This window comes from Rhinopithecus roxellana, chromosome 6 (genome assembly GCF_007565055.1).
Source record: "Rhinopithecus roxellana isolate Shanxi Qingling chromosome 6, ASM756505v1, whole genome shotgun sequence".
In the NCBI taxonomy this organism is placed as follows: Eukaryota; Metazoa; Chordata; class Mammalia; order Primates; family Cercopithecidae; genus Rhinopithecus; species Rhinopithecus roxellana.
In genome coordinates this window covers 104,183,480-104,208,499 of record NC_044554.1, presented here as the reverse complement: position 1 = coordinate 104,208,499, position 25,020 = coordinate 104,183,480, and the positions used below count along the sequence as shown (strand labels likewise).

Sequence of the window (25,020 nt, the reverse complement as noted above, 5' to 3'; positions counted from 1 at the left end):
GAGGAACTTAGTTAAAAGGTTCCTGAGGAGGCAGCTTCCCCACAAGCAGAACACAAGGTCACCTACCCTGTGGCTTGGCCACGCCTCCAGGATGGGGCGGGAACATGCGGGGCCAGACTGAGGGGGTGCTTAGCAGCACGGGGGGCTGTGGCCTCACCCTGGCCATGACCCCCAGCATGGGTGAGACTGTGGGGCAGTGTGAACTGAGGCCATAGGTGGAATGAGTTAAGGTTCCAGTGGCCAAGCCCTTTTAAAAATGTTTTCTTTTAAAAAATTGTGATAACATACAGATAACATGAAATTTGCCATCATAACCATTTCTAGGTGTACAGTTCAGTGACATTAAGCAGGTCACATTGCTGTGAAGCCGTCATCACCATCATCTCCAGAATGTTTCATCTTCCCAGGCTAAAGCTCTGTCCCCAAAAAACACACACTCCCCATCCCCCTCTCCCAGCCCTTCTAGAAAGTAGAACCATCCTTCTGCTTTCTGTCTCTATGAGTCTGAACTCTACTGCCTGGTATAAGGGGGATCCTACAGAATTTGTCCCTCTGTGACTGACTTATATTGCTTGCATAGTGTCCTCAAGGGCCATCCATGTTGTTGCTAGCAGGTGTCAGAACGTCCTTCCTTTTCAAGGCTGAGTAATATTCCATTGTTTGAATGGCCCACATTGTGTTTATCCAGCCAAGCCTGTTTTTTATTTTGCTGCTACTGCTGCTGCTGCTGCTGATGGTGATGATGATGGAGGTGATGGTGATGATGATGGTGATAGTGATGATGGTGATGATGGTGATGGTGATGATGGAAGTGATGGTGATGATGGTGATAGTGATGATGATGGAGGTGATGGTGATGATGGTGATGGTGGTGATGGTGGAGGTGATGATGATGGTGATGGTGATGATGGAGGTAATGGTGATGATGGTGATAGTGATGATGGAGGTGATGGTGGTGATGGTAGAAGTGGTGATGATGAAGGTGATGTGATGGTGATAGTGATGATGGTGATGGTGATAGTGATGATGGTTATGATGAAGGTGATGGTGATGATGGTGATAGTGATGATGACGGTGATGATGATGAAGGTGATGTGATAACAATGGTGATGAAGGTAATGGTGATAATGGTGATGGTGAAGGGGATGACAATGATATGGTGGGAGGTGGTGGTGTTAATAGTGAAGATGAAGATGATGGTGATGGTGAAGGTGATCATGATGGTCATGGTGAAAATGGTGATGATGGTGATGGTGATGGTGATAATGATGGTGGAGGTGATGAGATGGTGAAGATGGTGATGAAGGTGATGGTGATGAGATGGTGAAGATGGTGATGATAATGTGATAGTGATGATGTGGTTATGATGAAGGTGATGGTGATGAAGGTTATGATGGTGGTCAAGGTGCTGATGATGGTGATGATAGTGATGAAGGTGATGTGATAACAATGGTGATGAAGGTAATGGTGATAATGGTGATGGTGAAGGTGATAACGATGGTGATGGTGGAGGTGATGGTGGAGGTGATGGTGATGGTGGTGGCAATGATGATGGTGGTGATCATGATGGTGATGAAGGTGATGATAGTGAGGATGATGACGATGTTCATGGTGAAGACGATGATGGTTGTGATGGTGATGGTGGTGGTGATAGTGATAATGATGGTGGAGGTGGTGATGATGGTGGAGGTGATGAGGTGATGAAATGGTAAATACGGTGATGATGATGGTGATGATGAAGGTGATGGTGATGATGGTGGTTATGATGAGTTGGTGAAGATGGCGATGGTGATGTCGTGGTGATGATGAAGGTGATGATAGTGATGATCATGATGGTCATGGTGAAGATGGCCATGGTGGTTGTGGTGATGGTGATGATGGTGGTGATGGTGACAATGATGGTGGAGGTGGTGATGGTGATGGTGGAGGTGATGATGGTGGTGGGGATGATCATGATGGTGATGATGAAGGTGGTATGATGATGGTCATGGTGAAGATGGTGGTGATGGTTGTGGTGATGATCATGATGGTGATGATGAAGCTGATGATATGACGATGGTCATGGTGAAGACGGTGATGATGGTTGTGATGATCATGATGGTGATGACGAAGGTGATATGACGATGGTCATGGTGAAGATGGCGATGATGTTTGTGGTGTTGATCATGATGGTGATGATGAAGGTGATGATATGACGATGGTCATGGTGAAGACAGCGATAATGGTTGTGATGGTGATGGTGATGGTGGTGGTGAAGGTGATAATGATGGTGGAGGTGGTGATGCTGGTGGAGGTGATGAGGTGATGAAATGGCAAATATGGTGATGATGGTGATGATGAAAGTGGTGATGAGTTGGTGAAGATGGTGATGATGTCATGGTGATGATGAAGGTGATGATAGTGATGATCATGATGGTCATGGTGAAGATGGCCATGGTGGTTGTGGTGATGGTGATGACGGTGCTGGTGGTGATGGTGGAGGTGATGATGATATAGTGAAAGTGGTGATGATGAAGGTGATGGTGAGGATGGTGATGATGGTGATAGTGATGATAATGGTGGTGATGATGGTAATGGCAATGATAAAGATGGTGGTGGTGGTGACTAACACTTTTTTTTAGCTCTTACTGTGTCTCAAACATTTCCATATTTAACTCATTTAATTCTTACGAGTCTCCAAGGTAAAGACTATTATTCTCCCAATTTGTCTGATGAGAAAACACACTGAGAGGAAAATTCCATGAGTTCAGACCTCACCAGCTGATAAACCTCAGCCTTTTGCAGAGGTAACGCCCTTGGTAGTGTTCCAGGGGTACCCACATCCTTGCCTAAATCTCCCCAGAATCTGGTGGATTCTGGATAAGTTTTATTTTACAGTGGGGAAACTGAGGCTTGGAGAAGTGAGGTAACATGTCCTCAGCCACCCAGCTGAGCCAAGTCTGAAGTCCAGACCCTCATGGAGCCCGAGCTACCCCAGTCAAGCACCGCAGCTGTAGAGGGGCCCAGAAAACGTCCCATGTGCCTCATCGGTCCTGCTGAGTCCTTCAGAAACTCCCCACAATCACCAGACCAGTTTTAAATAGCAATTCAGGCAAGATAAAAATCAATTAATTTGCTGCCATGGAAGGTTTCTTTCACCTTTTGCTCAGCTCTTCTGGTTGGCGACGGAAACTCTTGACTGTCCGGCATGTATTTATAGCCTCTCTGAGCATGAGACTCTCCCTGGGTGGATGGGCAGTGTCCGAGGAGCTGGTGCGGTGTTGGGCCTGGGCTTTGAAGGGGGCTGAGGCAGCAATGCATTCTGCCCTGAGTGCTTCATGAGGGACTCCAGGGAGGTGGCAGCTGGCTGTGGCTGCACCCAGGTCACCTGCTGTCCTTTAGATCCGAGGGACACATTGCTTAGTAGTAAGACTAGCGTTCGTGCTCCCCCTTGGTGTCCCAGATTTCCAGAAAGATCTGCTCCTAGAGACATCCAAGCTGGACACCTTTGGGACCCCAAGAACACCTAAAGGCTGCCCTAGACCCCAGCCGGCTCTTCAGCATCCAAGAGTGCATGTGGTCCATGAGGGATGGTCGGAGCGTCTGTTGGAATTATTCTGGTCTTATTCCCACCTCCTGCAAAACCCTGAAGGAATGAAATGAAGCGTGTGGTTAGGTTTACCTTCCTTCCAGTCCTGGCTGAGCAAGTTCAAATCACTCCTCCTTGGGTGGAAGCTCAGGAAGCCGCCAGGCAGGTGAATGCAAACAGCTGTCACTTGTCACTCCTGGGTTCCCAGACAGTGGCTCCCAGGACGGGCAGCTCCATAAATCTCCACTCAGGGACGGTGGAAAAATACCCCTGAGCTCCCCTCCCTGATGCAGGGTTGAGGGGCATCTGCCTGCAACACTTCCTCCCTCTAAAGCTGACATGCTTGTCTCAGGAGTTCACTCTGGAAGTGCTTTCAGGGGCCAGTGCCCCGGGCCCTGGGTGTGTTGGTCTGGCCGGCAGATCCCACTATCCCTGAGCTGTGAGGATTTGTAGATGCATCTGGGCACTGCCAGAGCCAGTGCTGGCACCCCGGGCAGTTTCTGGGAGTGCTGCAGGAAGAGGCCCAGGAATGCCCCTCCAGGCTGAGGGAATGGTGTGTACAGAGGTACAGAGGTGTCCCTGTTGCTGGAGTCGAGGGCCTGAGTGCAGGTGGAGTGGGGACCTGAGTGTGTGACTGCCCACATGGAGAGGATGTGGGCTTGCCTGGAAGGCGGTGGAAAGCTTCGCGTCACGGAGACAGGGCCAGGATGGCTGGGAACACAGAGTCCTCCCAGAGGGAGCCAGGGTGGATGTTGAGGCTGGCCACAGAGCCACGGGAGGACCTGGGAGGAGGCCTGAGGCTGGCTCAGGACCTGGGAGGAGGGCTGATGCTGGGGGCGGTGGCATGTGTCTCACCCACCTCCCATCGGTCCAGATTCCGAGTCTCAGGTTCCCACAGGGGTGTCCAGGAGCCACGGCTCTGGCTGGACCCGGAGGGGCCCACTGGGCTGAGGGGCAGGTCCAGAATGATGGGGTGGTGGCAGCATGGGATATGATCTCTGTGGGGAAACTGAACAGGGAGGGAGGACACCCTTCGGGAACACCAGGGTCAGAACAGGAAGTGGGGAGCGGGCAGAGGACAGCTGCTGAATTGTTAAAGGAGGAGGCTGGAGCTGGGCCAGGCTCGAAAGTACTTTCTACCTCTTTAGAACATAATCAGCAAGTGTGCACCCGTGCACACCAATGCACACACATGCACATATACGCACCCACAACCCACGCACACACACTGATCCATGCGCACATGGACACACACAGGCACACCTGTGCACACACACGTACACACATCTCAGTGCACACATATGCATGCCTGTGCACACCCTGACCCATGCACACACCACACTGACACACCTGTCCACACACCCATGCACACTGACCCATGGACACATGAACACCTGCACACGTCCACACCTGTGCATACACCCACACATGTATACTCGTAACAGTTAACACACCTGCACACACACATACCCAGGCACACACACGCATGCATGCACACCTGAGCACGCACATGTACCTACACAGTGCATACAGACCCATGCACACACACAGACATGCATGCATGCACACCTGAGCGCACACGTACATACACAGTCCACAGAGACCCATGCACACACACACGTACACAGACATGTATGCATGCACACCTGAGCACGCACACGTACATAGTCCACACAGACCCATGCACACACTTGCACATTGCACAGATATGCATGTATGTGCATATGCACACGTACATACACAGTGCACACAGACCCATGCACACACACGTACACACAGACATGCATGCATGCACACCTGAGCACACACATGTACATACAGAGTGCACACAGACCCATGCACACACACACACACGTACACACAGACATCCATGCATGCACACCTGAGCACACACGTACATAGTGCACACAGACCCATGCACACACACTTGCACACACTGCAACATTCATGTATGCACACATGCTCACCCGGACTCCTGTGCATACACACATGCACACAGACATCAATGCATACACATACCTGTGCACACAACACACACCTGTGCACGCATTCACACGTGCATACACTCATGCATGCCCATACACGCAGCGTGCAGAGGCTGCAGAGGCTGGAGCAGCTTGGGGCCCTCTGGGGTTGGGACATTGTAGGTCTTGGCTCACCCAAGCCAGGGGGTTGTTGGACACCTGCTGAGTGGACAGCGCACAGCCTGGGCTCTCAGCAGTGGCACCCCTTCCTTTCCTCTTCCTTCTGGCACAGGGAATGGTGTCTGCAGAGGCAGCCTGTGGAGGGTTTTCAGGCTCATTGGAAAAGAAAACTGGGGTATCCCATGGAGGGGGGTCCTGGGGCGGACGTACAGCCTGACCTGGCAGGTGCTCTCAGAGGACCCTCAGAGTGGGGGCCGAGGGCATGGGGCATCAGCTCCGGGTTGGGTCCAGGCGCCTGCCCACCTGCAGCTGCCCTGGGTGGCTGCCTGGAGGGCTGGGAGCACGTTTGATCCCAGGAAGCAGAAGCTGTGTCCATTCTGGGCCCAGGCTCTCCTGGGATGAGAGGTGCTGGTGTGTGGATAGAGTCAGGGTTGCTGCGAAGTCACAGTGGAGATTTCATCAGCACTCATTAGGTGTCTGGGGTCCAGCACCCTAGTCAGTACCTGGAAGGGCTCAATGTCTGTTCATCCAAAGATTGAAACTTGGCTGAGAAAGTGACAGATGAAATGGCAGACTGGGGTCTGGGCATGTCCACTGGGGTCAGGGCATCTCAGCTGAGGTCAGGACATCTCAGCTGGGTCAGGGCATCTCAGCTGGGGTCAGGGCATCTCCACTGGGTCAGGGTATCTCAGCTGGGGTCAGGACATCTCAGCTGGGTCAGGGCATCTCAGCTGGGGTCAGGATGTCTCAGCTGGGGTCTGGGCATCTCCACTGGGGTCAGGGCATCTCCACTGGGTCAGGGTATCTCAGCTGGGGTCAGAACATCTCCACTGGGGTCAGGACATCTCAGCTGGGGTCTGGGTATCTCAGCTGGGGTCAGAGCATCTCTGCTGGGGTCGAGGCATCTCTGCTGGGTCAGGGCATCACCACTGGGTCAGGGTACCTCAGCTGGGGTCAGGACATCTCCGCTGGGTCAGGATATCTCAGCTGGGGTCAGGGCATCTCCGCTGGGTCAGGCCATCTCCGCTGGGGTCTGGGCATCTCAGCTGGGGTCAGGGCATCTCCGCTGGGGTCAGGGCATCTCCGCTGGGTCAGGGCATCTCAGCTGAGGTTTGGGCATCTCAGCTGGGGTCAGGGCATCTCCGCTGGGGTCGGGGCATCTCAGATGGGGTCAGGGCATCCTGGCTGGGGGTCCGCATGGCTGGGGGCAGTCATGGTTAGGGGGCATGGACCTCAAGGCCTTGCAAAGAAGATCCAGGGAGGAAGAGAACAACTGGAGGGAAGATGACATGCTGCTGGCTGAGAAGCTGTGATGGGCAGATTGGTTGTGATCTGTGTGTGACACAGACCCTGTTAGAGCTCTTTCTGGAACTGGTGCGACCAGGCAGATGGAGGGGCAGTGATGGAGGAAAGGGTGTGAGAGGCCCTGGAGGCCAGGGCTTGGCCCACCTGCAGGTGATCGGTGCAGGCCTGGTGGAGAGGGCTGGAAGGGACGCATTCCAGGCTCTGCAGGGGGCAGAATCCTCAGTGCTGGTGACCCCTGGCTGGGAGGTGAGGCCGAGGGAGGTGTCTGCCGTCATCTGGGAGGAGTCCTTTGAACAGAGACGCCTAACTGGGGCAGGCAAGGAGCTGGGCTGTGCCTGTGGAGCTGGAGACGACAGGGCCCTCACTCGGACGCTTGGGGTTGAAGCCACACGAACCTCAGGCAGGGCTGTGACAGGCAGTGAGCTCCCACGCCCGCCCCCCCACCACTGAGAGGCGCCTGGGGCTGGAGCAAAAATGACTGCCCCCACCTCCCCACCTGGCAGGCAGCAGGAGCCTCTGTAGCTTGGGGCCTGTGCTCGCCCTGGTTCCCCAGAAGCTGCAGAGACTCCCACACAGATGGTGAGGAGTCACTGGGCCATGGAAGGGCATTGAGAGCAGGGCCCGGGCAGCCACATACGCCTCTCCTTCCATGCTTCTCGCCTAACCGTGGGAGCTGGCACAGCCACAGGCATGTCGCCCCCACCGGCCGCGCCAGGAGCACCCATGGGCGCTTCCACGACAGCCCCGTAGGTCCCGGGATGGACAGTGCCTGGCTACAGAGAGAACCGAGGAAGGGAAGGCTCTTGCGGGGCCAGGCCTGCCTCACTCTGGCATGCAGGCGGGGATGGACACAGCCCTGCACCTGTTCCCGCCCCAAGCCCTGGCGCCGACATCCGCGGGAACGGCCTGTTTTCCCACAGAAGCTGCTGGGCCGTGCCTTTGCCGGGCCCCAGACCTCATGGATGATCCATTAAACGTTGGCACAGGAGCTGACCTTGGGCAGCTCACCCGCTGAAGTGTGTTTTCCCTGTTGTTCCAAGGACAGTTTGCAGCCCAGGGTGTGTGACGTACATCAGCACCGTCTCAGCCGGCCAGGCCTGAGGAGCGGGCAGGGGATGATTGCAGGGAAGTAGCTCAGGCTCCCGAAGCAAACAGCGGAGGAGCAGCTCGGCCGCCTCCAAGACACCCGGAGCCACACGCAGCTCAGGAGTGCTCCGAGGAGTCACCGCCTGAGGGAGCAGAAAGGGATTTGGGTGGAAGGGAGCTTTGAGTGAAGTTGCCTTCCATGTGGAAAAAACAGTTATTCCAACAATTGCTTAAAAAAACATAAAAATGCATCCATGGGGTTTATTCAGGAGAAATCACAGAGTTACCTGGGAGTGCTTTATAGGTGGGGGCTGGTTCCACCTGTGTAGATGTGTGCATGTGTGCAGAGGTGTGTGTGCCCAGGCATGCGTGCCTGTGTTTGTGTATGCATGTGTGCAGAGGTGTGTGTGCACAAGTATGTGTGCATAGGCATGTGCCTTTGTGCACAGGTGTGTGTGTGCCTGTTTGTGCATGCGTGCACAGGTGTGTGTGTGCCTGTGCTTGTGTTTGCCTGTGTGTGGGGTGTGTGTGCATGTATGTATGTACCAATGTGTGTGTGCACTGGTGTGTGTGTAGGTGTTTGCGTGCACACGTGTGCATCTGTGTGTGTGTGTTCACATGTGTGTGCATGTGTATAGGATTCTGCTTCTGCCTAAGTCCAGAAGTGCACAGGCAGGCAGTGTGTGCACAGGAAACAAAGGCACTGGAGTGAGGCTGAATTGTCCAGGCTCTGAGGAGTCTGACTGGAGATAAGAATGTGTTGTGGCCACTGAGGCTCTGAGAAGGCATTTGGTGTCTGTCCACTCTTAGGTTCACTCACGGTCGCAACCCTCGTGATGACTGTCTCGTTGGACGAGCTGGTAACTGGGCCTCACCGCTGCTCTGTAACATTGGTTGGTGTTGTCCCATTTAACAGATGAGGCAGCTGAGGCTGGAGAAGTTACGTGCCTTGCCTGAGACTGGCTGGCGCATTGCAGAGCTGGGGCTGGACCCAGACTCTTCAACTCTTGGTTTGCAGCCCGATTTTGGTGCCGATGACCCGGCCCAAAGTGCAGGACAGGAGCCTCCTCAGTCCCATTTGTTCCGGCCAGGAGGAAGCCTGGGTTGAGCTTGTGTGTTGAACACGTTTCCAGCTCCTGCCTAGCTGTGCTTAATCTTTTAGTTACTTTTTAATTTATGGAAAGGGATGGCAGTTTCCATTTATGGGAGTGACACTAAGTTTCTTTTAAAATATTTTTATTATTATTCTTTGTATTAGTTTATTATCATACTGCTATGAAGAAATACCTGGGACTGGGTAATTTATAAAGAAAAGAGGTTTAATCGCTTGTGATTCTGCCTGGCTGGGGAGGCCTCAGGAAACTTACAATCATGGTGGAAGGCACCTCTTCACAGGGCAGCAGGAAAGAGAATGAAAGCTGAGCAAAGCGGGGAAATCCCCTTATAACACTGCCACCCCCTGCCATGATTCAGTTACCGCCCCCTGGGTCCCACCCATAACACATGGGGATTATGGGAGCTACAATTCAAGATGAGATTTGGGTGGGGACACAGCCTAACCATGTCATTATTAGAGACAGAGTCCTGCTTTGCCAGCCCAGCTGGTCTCCAACTCCTGGGCTGCAGTCATCCTCCTGCCTCAGCCTCCTGAGTAGCTGGGACCACCAGCACCACCATGCCCAGCTAATTTACTTTTTGTAGAGATGGGGTCTTGCCATGTTGCCCAGGCTGACCTTGAACTCCTGGGCTCAAGGAATCCTCCTTCCTTGGCCTCCCAAAGCATTGGGATTACAGGTGTGAGCCACCGTGCCCAGCCTAAAATATTTATTTAAATAAAATGAATATATTTGCCTCCTGTAGAACTTTACATAAGGGACTTGGGGTGTGTGCGCCTTTTCCTGGCCTCCCTGACTCGACAGTGTGCTTCAGGACTCTGGCTCACTGTCTGCACACGCGTGTGACGTCCCACATAGGAAGAGACGGGCGTCCTCACGTGTCTCCTCCCGGGGGGCGTCCAGACGGTCTCTGGTCTGGACTATGAGCACAGTGGGCTTGGGCTCTGGTGCCTCCCTGGCATCAGCCCCAGATCGGGGTCCTCTTATATTGGGGAGCCATTCCTGTACCCCTCAGGGCTCCTGCCAGGCATGAGGAAGTGTGACCACCAGCCCTGAGACGGAGTAGGCCCCTACTGACTGCCCTGAGCCCCCGTCCCGGCCCTGCCCCCTGCTCCAGCCTCTTCTCCTCCCAGCCGTGAAACCAGCCCCTCTCTCAGCCTGGGACACAGCCCCCAGGTCTTCTCTGGCTGGCTCCTCGTGCCCTTGAGGTCTCAGCTCAGAGGTCACTTTGCTGGTGGCTGGGCCTTCACTGGCCGCCCCCCGGACTGATTCTCGACTCTCCCGGTGTCAGGCACCTGTGGCCTTGTGGGGTTGTGTCTGCCTCCCCTCTGGATGCCGAGTCCTGGTCTGGGCAGGGATGTGGCCTCCTCGTTCACAGCTGTAGTCCCAGCCCTAATGCAGTGGACGAGTGACCGAAGGCGTGCCTGGAAGAATAAACAAAAGGGAGATGCCTCGGCAGCTCCGAGGAAGGCCAGTGGTCTGTGTCCACGGGAACCTGGCTGGGACAGGGCCGCCATCTACGCCTGTGGTACCAGGTTCTCCCTGGAGCACTGGCTCCAAGGGGAGGGACCCTTCTCCCCGTCTGCCCCCAGTTCTGTGATCCGACTGAACTCTGAACCGAAGAAGCATTGGAGGCTCACGGCTGGGCAAGGGGGGCTGTGACAAGGGACAGGAAGCTGGGACCCCTTCCAAGGGGGCTGATGCTAAGACCTTGGCTGGTTTTCCTCCTCCTCCTCCTCCTCCTGCTCCTCCTGCTCCTCCTTCTCCTCCTTCTCCTCCTTCTCCTCCTCCTCCTCCTCCTCCTCCTCCTCCGTCTCCTCCTTCTCCTCCTTCTCCTCCTTCTCCTCCTTCTCCTCCTCCTCCTCCTCCGTCTCCTCCTTCTCCTCCTTCTCCTCCTTCTCCTCCTTCTCCTCCTTCTCCTCCTCCTCCTCCTCCTCCTCCTCCTCCTCCTCCTCCTCCGTCTCCTCCTTTTCTTTCTTCTTCTTCTTTGTTCTTTCTTCTTATTTTCTTTTTTTGAAATAGACTTTCTCTCTTGTTGCCCAGGCTGGAGTGCAGTGGCACAATCTTGGCTCACTGCAACCCTCACCTCTGGGGTTCATTCAATCCTCCTGCCTCAGCCTCCCCAGTAGCTGGGGGGAATTACAGGCACGCACCACACCCAGCTAGTTTTTGTATTTTTAGTAGAGACGGGGTTTCACCATGTTGGCCAGGCGGGCCTCGAACTTCTGACTTCAGGTGATCTGCCCGCCTCGGCCTCCCAAAATGCTGGGATTATAGGAGTGAGCCAGCACACCTGGCCTGGTCTTCCTTCTGATCAAAGTCATACCTGCCCATTGTAGAAAATCAAAAAATTGATTTTGGTTTCGATTTTATAGGAAATTTTAATTGTCTTCTTTCTTCTTCCTTCTTCCTCCTTCTTCCTTCTTCCTCCTTTCTCCTCCCTCCTCCTCCTCCCTCCTCCTCCTCCTCTTCCTTCTTCTTTCTTCTTCCTTCTTCTCTCCTTCTTCCTTCTTCCTCCTTTCTCCTCCCTCCTCCTCCTCCTCCTCCCTCCTCCTCCTCCTCTTCCTTCTTTCTTCTTCCTTCTTCCTTCTCCTTCTTCCTTCTTCCTCCTTTCTCCTCCCTCCTCCTCCCTCCTCCTCCTCCTCCCTCCTCCTCCTCCCTCCTCCTCCTCTTCCTTCTTCTTTCTTCTTCCTTCTTCCTTCTCCTTCTTCCTTCTTCCTCCTTCCTCGTCCTTCCTTTTCCTCCTCCTCCTCCTCTTTCTTCTTCTTTTTTTTTTTTCCTGAGACAGGGTCTCGCTCTGTCACCCAGGCTGGAGTCCGGTGGCACAATCACAGCTCACTGCAGCCTCAACCTCCTGGGCTCAAGCGATCCTCGCACCTCAGCCTCCTGAGTAGCTGGGACTACAGGCAGGTGCCAGCACACCCCAGCATTTTTGCGTTTTTTTTCTTTTTTTAAGAGATAGGGTCTTGCTATGTTGCCCAGGCTGGTCTCAAACTCCTGGCCTCAAGCTGTCCTCCCACCTCGGCGTCCCAAAGTGCTGGGATTATGGGCGTGAGCCACCATGTCTGACCTGATTTTGCAGGAAATTTTAAAAAATCAAAATAGTTGCAAGGAAAATGAATCCTTTATGATTCCCCTGCTGCGGACAAAATGGCCAGGACAGAACAAAACGGCCGGGGCAGGACGTTCTGCGGTGTCTCCTCCCAGGTTTGTGCCACTGGGTTATTTTTAGAGTCGGGTTAGAATCAATAAGTGAGAAAATTTGGGGAGTATGACCTAGAGTTTTGGCAAGCATGTTTTTCCAGCCCAAAAAAACCCAGACTCTCAATCCTCCTGAGAGCGTCTGTGCTGCCTTGCGGCAGTCTGGGAAGTGGAGTTGGACAGGAGCGTTTATTTCCAGAGCTTTCGACAGCTTGAGAGACCATGGCGCGTCTCAAGCTGGGCCTCCCGGAAACTGAGGGCGCGTGGTGGTTATGGCAGCTGCCCATGTCGTGGGAGTGCTGGATTCTGCCAGCTGGAGGTCGGCACCCCTACCCCTCCTGGTCCATGTCCGTCCTGTTTCTCCTTCCTCTGCTGTTCCCTGTCTTTCTGCTCTTGGACTCAGGCATCTGGCACAGATGCCCACGGGTGGGCAGGCACAGGACGGGGACTGTCACCACCATCAGTGTGCAGGCGTATCAGCTAGGGAGAGAGGCCGAGCTGCTGTAACAAACAGTCCCTGCAACAGTGCAGTGGAAAGAACAGAGAAAGGTCTCCGTTTCTTGAGAAGCGGTGGTTGTGTGTGTCAGGTGGGCGAATGTCTGTCCCGTATGGCGCTCCCGACGTGTGGCTCCACCAGGGGCCTGGCCATGGGTGTCATGTGGCTGAGACATGGGGAGGGGATTTGAACCCAAGTCTGCTGGACTCGGAGGGTCCTGCCTCTTTCCCTCCTTGGCTGCTGATCCCGGTGGAGATGAGAGGGCAGGAGGAGGGAGTCCCATGGCCACCAGACTCCGCCAAGGAGACCACGCTCCCCTCCTCCTGGTTCCTCCCTGACTCTGGTTGGAAATGGAAGCTGCCCAGCCCAGGCCAGGGGTGGGAGGGGCCGTGCCTGGTTCTCTGCAGCTCCGGCGGTCAGAGGTGGGGGTCGGCTGTGGGAGGGCAAGGGGCAGCTGAGTGGCCGCGTTTAGCTCACGTGAACTTGGTGGCTTTGCACGGGGACCCTTCAGTACCCTGGGAGCCGGGGGAGGCACCTGTGTTTTTTATGACCCAGACTTTCCCAGCCCCAGGGACAGAGGCAGCGTCCCCCTCGCCATTCCAGAAACATGGCGTCTGAGCTCAAGACACAGCTCTATTGGGCATGTTTGGAGAAGGCAAAAGGATGAACTTGGCCTTAAAGATAGGGGGTCGACATGCTGGAGGCACGGGGGGACTGTTCCCGATCCACAGGCACCAAACACCTTCCTCCGGCCTTGGCCCCTCCTGTCCAGCGGTGCCACAGCCCCTTCCCGGGGGATGAACGCGGACGCCTTGGGGACCGATCCCTTTGCCTCACCGGTGGGGCTCCTGCCGGCCGTCTCGGCAATGACTCCTAAGAATACAAATTCCAAAAGTGGAGTGACCGTGTGGAAGGTTGTTCTGCGTTTTTGACAGCATTTTATCCCGTTTCGTGACTGCGTTCCTGGACGTCCCCAGAGGCCCTTCTAATTATCTGAAGGCCGCCCGTTGCAGGGTTGCATTCGCATCAGACAAACCTGCGTCATAGCGGAAACTTGGTGGAGCTGTGTTTGGGGGTGACTGGGGTGGGGGCTGGCAGGTTTGCTTTGGTGGCCTCTGGGGTGCCTCTGAGGGGTTGGTTTCCAGAAGTTTCCTCCGTGGCCTAAAACGGTGCCTGGCATGTGATGGGTGTCCAGTCACTCTTGGTGGGAAGCAGGAACGCGCCCACCCGAGCGGTGTTGGGGCTTCATGGTGGTTCTCACAAAGGCTTCAGGGGTGCAGGGGGGGTCTGGGGGTGCCTGGGAGCTCGGAGATAGCCAGGAGCTGAGCGTCCTCGCAGCGAAATTCATGCTGGCCGCTCCCGGGGCAGATGCAAGAGGGAGACGGGGGCCTGGAGGGGGCCGTGCTGCTGGGATGAGCACAGGAGGGATGAAGACAGCTTGTCTCTGGCTGAGCCCCTGGAGCAGGGGCACCTGGGTTTGTCTCGAGGAGGAGGGCCTGGCTGCAAGCCCACGCCTCCTGGGTCTGCCTTGCAGGCTCCCCTTTGCCAATCCGCAGCACCCCTCCTGCAACAGGGCCTGTGAGCCATGTGTGCTGGCCACCACCACGGGTGGCCGCAGCCTTCGGGTGGGGCTGGATGTCATCTGCTTGTAGAGGCGGCAGGACTCTGACTGGCTACACCTCTGTGTGGCCTTGGCCAAGTTGCTCAACCTCTCTGGGCTTCTATCCGTGAAGTGGAGAAATTCATGCCCCCCACAACGTGCAGGGGCCCTGAAAGAGGGGGCGTGTGAAGGTCTAGGGTGCAGCAGCTACCTCCCTGGCCGGGCTGGAGGGAAAGACGGCAGAGGTTTACAAACCACATCTCTCCAGATCCTCAGAGAAGGGTCCAACCTGAAGGTACCCAAGCATCCTTTCCTATCAGGGCGTGTGAAGAATGAGAACGTCCCCAATTTAAAAAAATCATCTGTGTGGTCATTATGCCGCCCATTTCTAGATGGCCTCTAGGAAATGCCGCCACTTAGAACTGGATTCCGGAGACGACCGAGCACGGCCAGTGTGCTCTTGCATCCAGACAGCGTGACAAGGGACAAAGTGTGGCATGTCCGGGAACAGTCGGCACAGCAGCCCTGTGGGGGCTCCCCGGGCCCATCCCTGCCTCTTCCTTGCTGGCAGAATCCCAATCCTCAGCCCCTCCCCAGAGCGGGGCACGTCCAGTCCCACGGGTCACATTCCCCAGCAACTGGCTTAGGGCAAGCGTGAGACCCACTGTGGCCAGTGAGGAGCGAGGGGCTGTTTCCAGGAGTTTCTGGAACGGTTTCCCACTGCTGAGCAGAGAAGTGCAGGAAAAAGAGGCAGGTTCTCTCTTTCTGCTGATGGTGTGGGGGTGGCCTGCGGTGACTCCTGGAGCCATGGCAGCCTCTGTGCCGCCCTGAGGGACCTGATGGAGGACCTTGCACCTCCCCGAGGTCCCAGAGCAGGAGGCGAGAGCGAGGCTGAGTCCCTGCCACCTCTGAGCCATGGAATGGGCCTGGGAGCCCTCCCATATCTTCTGACTGTGGGATCCGTGGCCCCCATCTTCTGGTTCTGTGGGATCCGTGGCCCCCCTGTCTTCTGGCTCTGTGGGATCTGTGGGATCCGTGTCCCCCCATCTTCTGGCTCTGTGGGATCCGTGTCCTCCCATCTTCTGGCTCTGTGGGATCTGTGGGATCCATGGCCCCCCATCTTCTGACTCTGGGATCCGTGGCCTCCCCATCTTCTGGCTCTGTGGGATCCGTGGCCTCCCCTATCTTCTGGCTCTGTAGGATCTATGGCCCCCCATTTTCTGGCTCTGTGGGATCCATGGGCCTTTATTTGACCTTAGTAGCCTCAAGTTGGGTTTTCTGCTGTTTGGGGTCAAAAGCACCCAAGCATTGCTCCACGTCCAGGTTTCACCAGGTAATCCCGTGAACCAGAGGCCATCAGGTTCATCGCCTGGATTCTGAGAGGAAAATAATCCCAGCTGTAAAACAGAAAGCTGTTAAAAATGGCACAAAGGGCGCATCAGTGGCATTTGTCCGCATCTTGTCCGGACAAGGCTGTCCAGACAAATAACGCCACTCACAGTGGCTCTCCTGTGCGGGGGCTTGGCCTGCTCCAGACGACATCTCACTATGTTTTCTCGCCTGCTCCAGACCCCATCTAACCAAATTTTCTTGCACCGAATTCTCAGAGTGGCCACAGCTTTGAAGACCGGGAAGCAGAGAATTCTCACCTCTGGGAAGGCTGGGGCCGGTGGCTTCAGAGCCCACGAGTTTCACCCTCTACCATCTGCCCCCGCCTGGGCCTCAGAGCCCAGAGCTGTGCCTGGGACTGGTCTGAGCCAGTGCCAGGACCGGGAGGAGGGCTGGGAGCTGTTCCCATGGGTGGGGGCCCAAGGAGTCTTGAGGGTGTCCGGGGTCTGAGTCTGTGGGCACCTGGCTGGGGGCACGCTCCCTGTCTCCCCCTGCCCACGGTGACGGCACTCGGCCGCCCAGTCTGTTGTTTACACATCTGGCTCATCCATCACCTGGATTCATAAACACGGCTGAGGCCTGGGAGCCGAGTGGCCCCGTGGCCGGATCAGGGGCCCGGGCGGGGGTCTGGCTCTCAGAGGGGCTGCCAGTTGGTGCCTGGAGATTCCAGGCATGGCGGGCACCAGCAGGGTCTCCTGACCCACAGTCTTTCCCAGACTGTGGCAAGGTGGGGAGTTACTCATTAACCCAGGCACAGCCTGGCTGGCATTTGATGAGGCTGGGTCTGGGTGAGCCAGGGTGAATGGAGCCCACCTTGAAATGAAGTGTTCGTTCTCCACGAGCGGCTGCTCTGAGAGGGCCGTGGTCTGCCAGGCCGCCCGGGGCTGTGGGGACGTGGTCCCTGGTACCCGGATGGTGCCGTCTCTGGGTCCTGGAGGGCCAGGCTGCAGGTGCCGCCACCTTCCTGGGCCTCAGCTTCTGTGGCTGTAAAATGGGATGGTGACCTTCCTCATGCAGGTGCACTTCTGCAGCAGACACAGGGCCCTGCCTCTGCGGACTCGGGATGGGTCAGAGCATGGTGCTGAGAGAGCTGCTCAGAGTGGCATTTGGGAGGTGTCTGAGGCCGACGGCATGCAGGGCCGGCCACGGAGCTACATTCATAACACCTGTTGGGGGTGTTTGGTGTTGAGAACGGACCGTTTCCCCGGCTGTTCAGAGGAAGCCTCTCTAATGTGTCTTCACAGCGACTGTAGGTGTCAGGGGAAGTCCTAGGTTCCCAGCAAGGGGAGTGTCAGGTGGGGAACAGTGACGTGGCAGTCCCATCTGGCCACACAGTCCACACTCTCCCTGTGCCAGGCCACGGCTTCCACACGTGGGGCCCTGGAGGGACCAGAGTCCAAGGGACATTTAGCTACCCCGGCCCCGCCGTCCGCAGGCTGGATCTGTGCGTGGCACGTTCTGCGGCGATGCTCTGTGATATTCTGCCCACGGCCTCTGTGTTAATCATTGATCTGGGCAATCCGCAGACCCCTCCCCACTTCCCCATGTGGGGGTCAAGAGGGTGCTTAGTGGGCATGTGACCCTGAGCCAGCGCCCCATTCCCCCGGGGAGGCCTGGACGAGCTCCCAGTCCTTGAGAGTGGATCCAAGGTCAGCTCAGAGCCCGGCAGCCCCGTGACAAAGATACTGACCCCCAGGGAAGGTCCCAGTGCGTCCCCACTCGGCTCTTCCACTCGCCTCGGCAAAGGTGCGGGAGGCTGGTGAGTTCCATTTCGAGGAGCTGTCTGTGTGTCTGAACAAAAATGGGAGCTGGGCCAGGCCGGACAGAGGTCTCTGGGCAGGTCCTGCGGTGCTCAGACGCCCTGGCCGCAGGTGCCAAGAAGGGGAGAAGCAGCAGCATTGGATGTGCTGGTGGCAGTGGCTCCGAGGGAAGGAGGCGGGTGGGAGGTGGGGGTTTGGGCACTGACCCCTCGCGTCCGTCCCACCCTGCACCCGCCTGGCTGGCGCTCACGTCCCTCCTCCTCCACCCACAGGGCACCGCATCCGTGCTGCAGCGCCGGTCCCCCAATGAGGAGTACGTGGAGGTGGGGCGCCTCGGGCCCTCTGACTACTTCGGTGAGTCCAGTGGGTGTCCTCTCCCTCACACGGCTGTGGCTGTCCCATTTGGGGTCCTGGGAAGGGCCTGGAGGCGAGGAGCTACTGGGGGGCCTCCCTGGGGCCTTGTAGTGGGGCTTGGTTGAGCCCCAGTGTGGCTGCAACAGAAGGCTCAGTCCTGTTCCCCGAAATTGAGGTCCCAGGGCTGGACTTGGATCCCCAGAAGCAACCAGCCCTGGATGTGGGGTCCCCAGAGGGCATGACCTTGGGGGAGGCAGCCTCCTGCTTCTGGGATGAGGGGGCACAGTGTAGCCCTCAACCACCAGCATTCCCGCAGCTGGGGGTGGGTGGGCTTGAGGGAGGCCCAGGCACACGTGGGCACACCTGGGCGTTCCTGCAGCTGGGGGTCGGGGTCCTGAAGGAGGCCTGGGCACAGGTGGGCATTACTGTAGCTGGGGGTCAGGGTCCTGAGGGAGGCCTGGGCACACATGGGCATTCCTGCAGCTGCGGCTTGGGGTCCTGAAGGAGGCCTGGGCACAGGTGGGCATTCCTGCAGGATTGCCCAAAAAAGTGCAGGACAATGCCTAGCTGAACGTGAATTTCAGATAATAAACAATTCATTAGCATAAATATATCCCAAATAGTTCTCAGGCTATACTCATGCTACAAGTTTGTTTGAAATTCGAATGTGCCTGGCACATCCTACCCTTGAAAGGGAGCCGATTCCAGGGTCCGGGGCGCAGCCTTTCCCTGCTGCGACCACAGGACCCCCAGGCCCCCAGGCCAGGCCCTGACCTCTGTCTTCACCCCCAGGGGAGATCGCGCTGCTGCTGAACCGGCCCCGGGCGGCCACTGTCGTGGCCCGGGGGCCCCTCAAGTGTGTGAAGCTGGACCGGCCCCGCTTCGAGCGCGTGCTGGGGCCCTGCTCCGAGATCCTCAAGAGGAACATTCAGCGTTACAACAGCTTCATCTCCCTCACCGTCTGAGCACAGCCCCCGCCCTGCAGCTGCATCTCCCCATTGTGGTGGCCGTGCCGCGCTCGTCTGTGTCGGGGCCCCGGAGCCGCCGTGTGAGGTGTGAGCCGGGGGGGGCTGGGTCCCGGCAGCCTGAGGACTGCCCCTTCCCCGGAGTCGCGTTTGGAATAAATAATCACCTTGTGCATTTCCAAATCAGAGGACAAGGGACAAAGCGCATCCCAAGAGCAAGGAAGGGACAGGCCAGCTTCCTACCCACACACCTCCCCGGCTGCCTCTGCGGGCTTGTCCTGGGGGGCCCATCCCATCCCTGCCAGTCTCCTGGAGATGCTTGAGGATGGGTCCTGCCCAGAACCAGGCCAGGACGTTGCCTCTGGGGCCTGGAGACCCTGTGAGGTCAGGTCCCCCAGATCGAGGTCCGAGTGTGGGCAAGAGTATGTCAAAGGGAGCTGCCCCCCAGGGGAGATGAGGCTGAAGAAAGAAGTTGAGGCCCCTCCCGCAAACATGTGCCCTGCCCTCCCCACCACATCCCACCACACCCCCACCTCCCCAGGGGGCCCTGCTGCGGATGCTGGAGTGGGAGAGTCTCCGGGCTGTGAGATTGATCTTGCCTCTAACTGGAGAGGAAGCCGGGCACCGAGACACACGGGGCTCCTGCCTTGGGAGCCAGGGCCGCGGCCGCAGGTAGACCCTGGTAGGGGGGCCAGACTCAAAGTTCTGTTGGGAGGGGCTGGTGGGACTCCAGCAGCCTGTTCTCACCTTTCTTAGAAAGTCCACCCAGGGCGAGTTGATGTTAGGGAAAAGTAGAAGTCAAGCCAGCCGCGGGCCCCACGCTCCCCAACCCGCCCAACCGACTTGTCCCTTAAATGCGTCTTGGGTCCTGCAGTGATGATGGGAGCCAGCCAGGCCCGAAGGGGTGAGGCCAGTGCAGAGAAGCTTCCCAGGGGGCTCCTGGGTGCCCCGAAAGACAAGTGAGGCCATGCAGTTCACCCGATGTTGCTCCCGTCCCTTGTGTCCCGGGGAAGCTGTCCTTGGTCCGAGGTCACACGTTGCAGCCCCTCCCCTCCTGGCGGTTACGATGCGTGGGGCCCCTCCCCACCCAGCCCCAGCCACGTCGCCGTGTCCCGCCTGTGCCTGTGGTGTCCTGTGGACCTGTGAGCCCTCCCCGCCTTATCTCTGCTCTGAGTGCTGCATGAACCATTAAATGTGCAATGAAGTACCTCTTCCCGCCTCGGGAGGCCTTGGTCTGAAGTCTTTTGTAGATAAGGGTTTTTTTCTTTTTTTTTTTTTTATGGTGCTAAAATACACAACACAAAAGTTACCATTTTAACCACTTTGAAGTATCCAGTGCAGTGGCGTTATCCACACCGTGGTGCAGCCATCACCACTGTCCACGTCTAGCCCTTTCATCTTCCCAAGTGGAAACTCTGCATCCGTTAAACAGCAGCTCCCGCTTCCAGCCCGAGGAGCCACCTGTCCACCCTCTGTGGCCCTGTGTATCCAGACATTCTCATTTCAACGCTGTCAGTATACATGAGGGTCCGTGCTGCCCACCGCCGTGTCCCAGTGTGGCCAAGTGGATGGGGCCCAGCTCCCTGTCTCTGCACTGCAAGGGTCCACGTCCTGCCGTGGTCCCAGGTGGCCCTGTTCCTTGTGACTGTTTTGTGGGCCCTGACACACCCAGATCCCAAGGCTGCCCCGGGAGGGGTCAGTGTGTGCCAGGGCCAGGGTGCCCTGGACCTCTGGATGGGATGGTAAACTCGGGTTCCAAGGGCAGGCCCAGCCCACTCATGCACCTCAGGCCCCCAGGATCTCTTTCGGCTGGGCACTGAGTAGGCCTGCAGGAAACATTTCAATAAATAAACAACAGTGAATAAGGGTTGCAGGAGAGAAACTTGGGGAGATTCAGGCTCTGACATCCACAGGCCAAACACAAAGGAACTTTGACCCAAGTCTCACACCTTATGCAAAAATTAACTCAAAATGGATCACAGACTTAAAACTGTAGGGAAACTGTTCTTAGACTTGACACTGGTCCATGAAAGGGAAATCTGATAAATTGGAATTCATCAAAATTAAAAACTGGCACCTGCAACAGACCTTGTGAAGATGAAAATACAAACCACAGACTGGGAGAAAAGATTTTCAAACCACACGTATCCCAGAGAAGACTCATACCTAGAATCGATCAAGAACTCTCAAAACTCGGCCGGGCGCAGAGGCTCACACCTGTAATCCCAGTGCTTTGGGACGCCGAGGCAGGCGGATCACAGGGTCAGGAGTTTGAGACCATCCTGGCCAATATGGTGTAACTCCGTCTCTACTAAAAATACAAAAAACTTAGCCAGATGTGGTGGCACACACCTGTAATCCCAGCCACTTGGGAGGCTGAGGCAGGAGAATCGCTTGAACCCTGGAGGCGGAGGTTGCAGTGAGCTGAGATGGCGCCACCGCACTCCAGCCTGAGACTCCACAAGCAAACAAACAAAAAAAACAAAAACACTGTGTCCTATAGAGAAACAGGATCACCCAGACACTGCTTATGGGAACATAAGATGGGGCAGTCAGTCTGGAAAATAGCTCATAGTTTCTTTTTTTTTTTTTTTTGAGACAGAGTCTCACTCTGTCGCCCAGGCTGGAGTGCAGTGGCCAGATCTCAGCTCACTGCAAGCTCCGCCTCCCGGGTCTACGCCTTCTCCTGCCTCAGCCTCCGGAGTAGCTGGGACTACAGGCGCCCACCACCTCGCCCGGCTAGGTTTTGTATTTTTTAGTAGAGACGGGGTTTCACCATGTTAGCCAGGATGGTCTTGATCTCCTGACCTCGTGATCCGCCCGTCTCGGCCTCCCAAAGTGCTGGGATTACAGGCTTGAGCCACCGCACCCGGCCAGCTCATAGTTTCTTAACAACCCAAAAAATACTGAACTAAGCGTGTGATTACCGTACAACACAGCAAATTGCATTCTTGGGCATTTATCCCAGAGTGAAGACACAAACCCGCACACGCACGAACACAGCAACTTGACTCTGAAAGCCTCAAGTTGGAGACAACCGTGGCATCCTTCAGCAGGGGGAACAAACCGTGGTACATCCGTGCCCTGAAATGCTACTTGGCACCGAAAAGGAGCTAGCGGTGTGCCCAGCAACCGGGATGGAATTGTCAGAGAACGATGCTGCAGGAAAGAAGCTGTGTACTCGACGATTCCGTTGACACGACATTCTGCGGATGCCAAAATCGGGGCCAGCGGTTGAGGAGGAGGTGGTGTGGCTCTAAAAGGGCAGCTGGGGCTGGGCGCAGCGGCTCACGCCTGTCATCCCAGCACTTTGGGAGGCCGAGGCGGACTGATCACCTGAGTCAGGAGTTTGAGACCAGCCTGGCCAACATGGCAAAACCCCGTCGCTACTAAAAATACACAAATGAACTGGGGGTGGTGGTGGGCGCCCATAATCCCAGCACTGTCGGAGGGGTGGGTGGGTCCCCTGAGGTCAGGAGTGCGGGACCAGCCTGGCCAACATGGCAAAATCTCATCTCTACTACAAATATAAACTTAGCCAGGCATGGTGGTGCATGCCTGTAATCCCAGCTACTTGGGAGGCTGAGGTGGGGGAATCGGTTGAACTGGGGAGGTGGAGGTTGCAGTGAGCCAAGATCGTGCCACTGCACTCCAGCCTGGGTGACAGAGCGAGATTTTTGTCTCAAAAAATAAAAAAAGCAGCCGGAGCTGTTCTGTGGCTCGAGCATCAATGTTGAGATCTGGCTGTGATATGCTGGGGTAGTTTAGTACGACGTTACCACTGAGGGAAACTGGGTGAAGGGTGCACCCATCTCTGTATTTTGGGGTGATTTTTTTTTTGAGACAGGGTCTCCATTTTTCACCCAGGCTGGAGTGCACTGGTGTGATCACAGCTCACTGCAATCTTGACTGCCTGGGCTCAAGCAATCCTCCCACCTCAGCCTCCTGAGTAGCTGGGACCACAGGCACGTGCCACCTTGCCCAGCTAATTTTGTAGAGACAGAGTCTAACCATGTTGCCCAGGCTAGTCTCAACCTCCTGGGCTCAAGTGATCCTCCCCCCTTGGCCTCACAGAGTGCTGGAATTGCAGGCATGAGCCACTGCACCTGGCCAGGACATGTGTTTTCACTTGCCTTGGGTCAATACTGAGGCATGGAAGGGTTGGATCGCATAGCAAGTATGTGTTTCACTGACGAGAAATTGCTGAACGCTTCTCCAAAGCGGCCCACCACGTTGCCTTCCCGCCAGCAGTGTCGGGGAGTTGCAGGTACCCCGCCTCCTTACCAGCACTTGGTGTAATCAGGCTTTCTAATTTTGGCAGTTCTGATGGGTGCAGTCGTATCCCGCCGTGGTTGTAATTGCGTTTCCTGATGACGGACGACGTGGAGCATCTCTTCGTGTCTGTATCGACTGCAGATCTTCTTTTGTGAAATGTCTGCTCAAATCTTTTGCCCATTTACAGAGATGGGGCTGTCTTCTTCTCACTGGGCTGGAGGAGGTCTTTGTGTATTCTAGACACAGCTCCTCCGTCAGACGCACACATTGCAAATACTTTCTCCCAGCCTGCAGCTGTCCTTTTCATGTTCTTAAATGATGTTTTCTAAATAGCGAAAGTCTTTAGTTTTTTTAGAGTCCAATTTATCCCCCCTTTTTTTTGTGGTTCAGTGTCCTGTTTTGAAAATTGCTGGGTGAGGTGTCTCATGCCTGTAATCCCAGCACTTTGGGAGGCGGAGGCGGGAAGATTGTATGTGGCCAGGAGTTCGAGCCTGGGCAATGTTGTGAGGCCGTATGCCTTAAAAACAAATTGTTTAAAATAGCCAGGCATGGTGGTGCACACACACCACAAACCGTGGTACATCCATCATGGCTACTCAGGAGGCTTAGGCAGGAGGATTGCTGGAGTCCAGGAGGTCAAGACTGTGGTGAGCTATGATCATGTCACTGCCCTCCTGGGTGACAGAGTGAAATCCTGTCTCAGAAAAATAAATAAATAAATAAAAAGAAAAAGAAAATATCATTGCCTGCTCCAAGGTGGCCAACCAGTGTGCACGGAACTCCTGATGTGCACCTGGCACTGAACTCAGCCCTAGATATACGGCAGAAAACAGCTGTCTTGGTGCTGACGTTCTAGTGGGGGCACCCCCTTCTCTGTCCTGAAGCCCCATGGAGGCCCCTTTCCAGCCCCTGTTCCCCAACACCACCCAGAGAGAAGTCCTGTGGGCCCCACCAAGTTTCCCTCTGCCCTTGCTGTGTGAGCTTAAAGGTAAGCCCTTTGGTATCTCCGTGCCTCGCCCTCTCCACTCTGATATAGCCTGGGAATGCACGTCTCCCCTCCACAGTATCGGGAAGAGAACCAAGTGGGAACCTTACCTTACCCAGGAAGCCTTACCTGGGGTGGGCTCAGGTGGGGCCCAGGCGAGGACTGCGTCTGGGGGCTGTGATGTGGGAGGAGGGGGTGACCTGAGGCAGACCCACCCCCAGAGAGAGTCAGAGGCTGCCCTGCCTGGGGGAGGCTGCCTGGGAGCCTCGGACCCCTTGCCTACCCTGCACAGCCTGACTCCCAGTGTCCTGCGGGCCAAGTGTGAGGATGCCAAGTAGCAAAGGGCCCCGTGCAAGGAACAGATGACGAAACAGAGGTTCCAGCATGCAGAGGTTGGCCTAGGGTCACCCAGAAGGCAGGTGCAACTGGAAACCCTGCTCCTGGAAAGGGCCAGCCTGGGTCCCACCTGCCTGTCAGGTGCCACCAGCCAGGTCTCTGACGGACACAACAGACACTGGGCCCTGGGGTGGGTCCCCAGGACGCGGCCTGGAACCACTGAGAACATCCAGGACGGGCACCCTCGCTGGCCTCTGCCCCTTGCTGGCTGTGGAGACAGGGAAACCCCTTCCCCTGGGGCAGGAGGCAGAGCAGTGGGGACTCATACACCTGCCTATCCTGGCAAAGCACTGGCTCATTTGTTCATCTGTTGACTCATTCATTCATTCATGAACTTGCTCATTCATTCATTCGTGTTTGTTCGTTCCTTTGTCGGTCCAT

The 25,020-nt window shown here is 56.1% G+C and overlaps 1 protein-coding gene across 2 annotated transcripts in view; it reads left to right on the top strand.

The window, feature by feature from the left end:
• The window catches only part of PRKAR1B (protein kinase cAMP-dependent type I regulatory subunit beta), a 176,999-nt gene extending 156,808 nt beyond the window's left edge, over positions 1–20,191 (top strand). For both annotated transcript variants that reach the window (XM_030932418.1, XM_010366624.2), the window contains exons 10-11: positions 17,937–18,018; positions 18,811–20,191. In XM_030932418.1, coding sequence (XP_030788278.1) covers positions 17,937–18,018; positions 18,811–18,983 — 255 coding nt within the window. In that variant the 3' untranslated portion in view covers positions 18,984–20,191. The remainder of the gene's footprint in view (positions 1–17,936; positions 18,019–18,810) is intronic.
• The last annotated feature ends 4,829 nt before the right edge of the window (positions 20,192–25,020 follow it).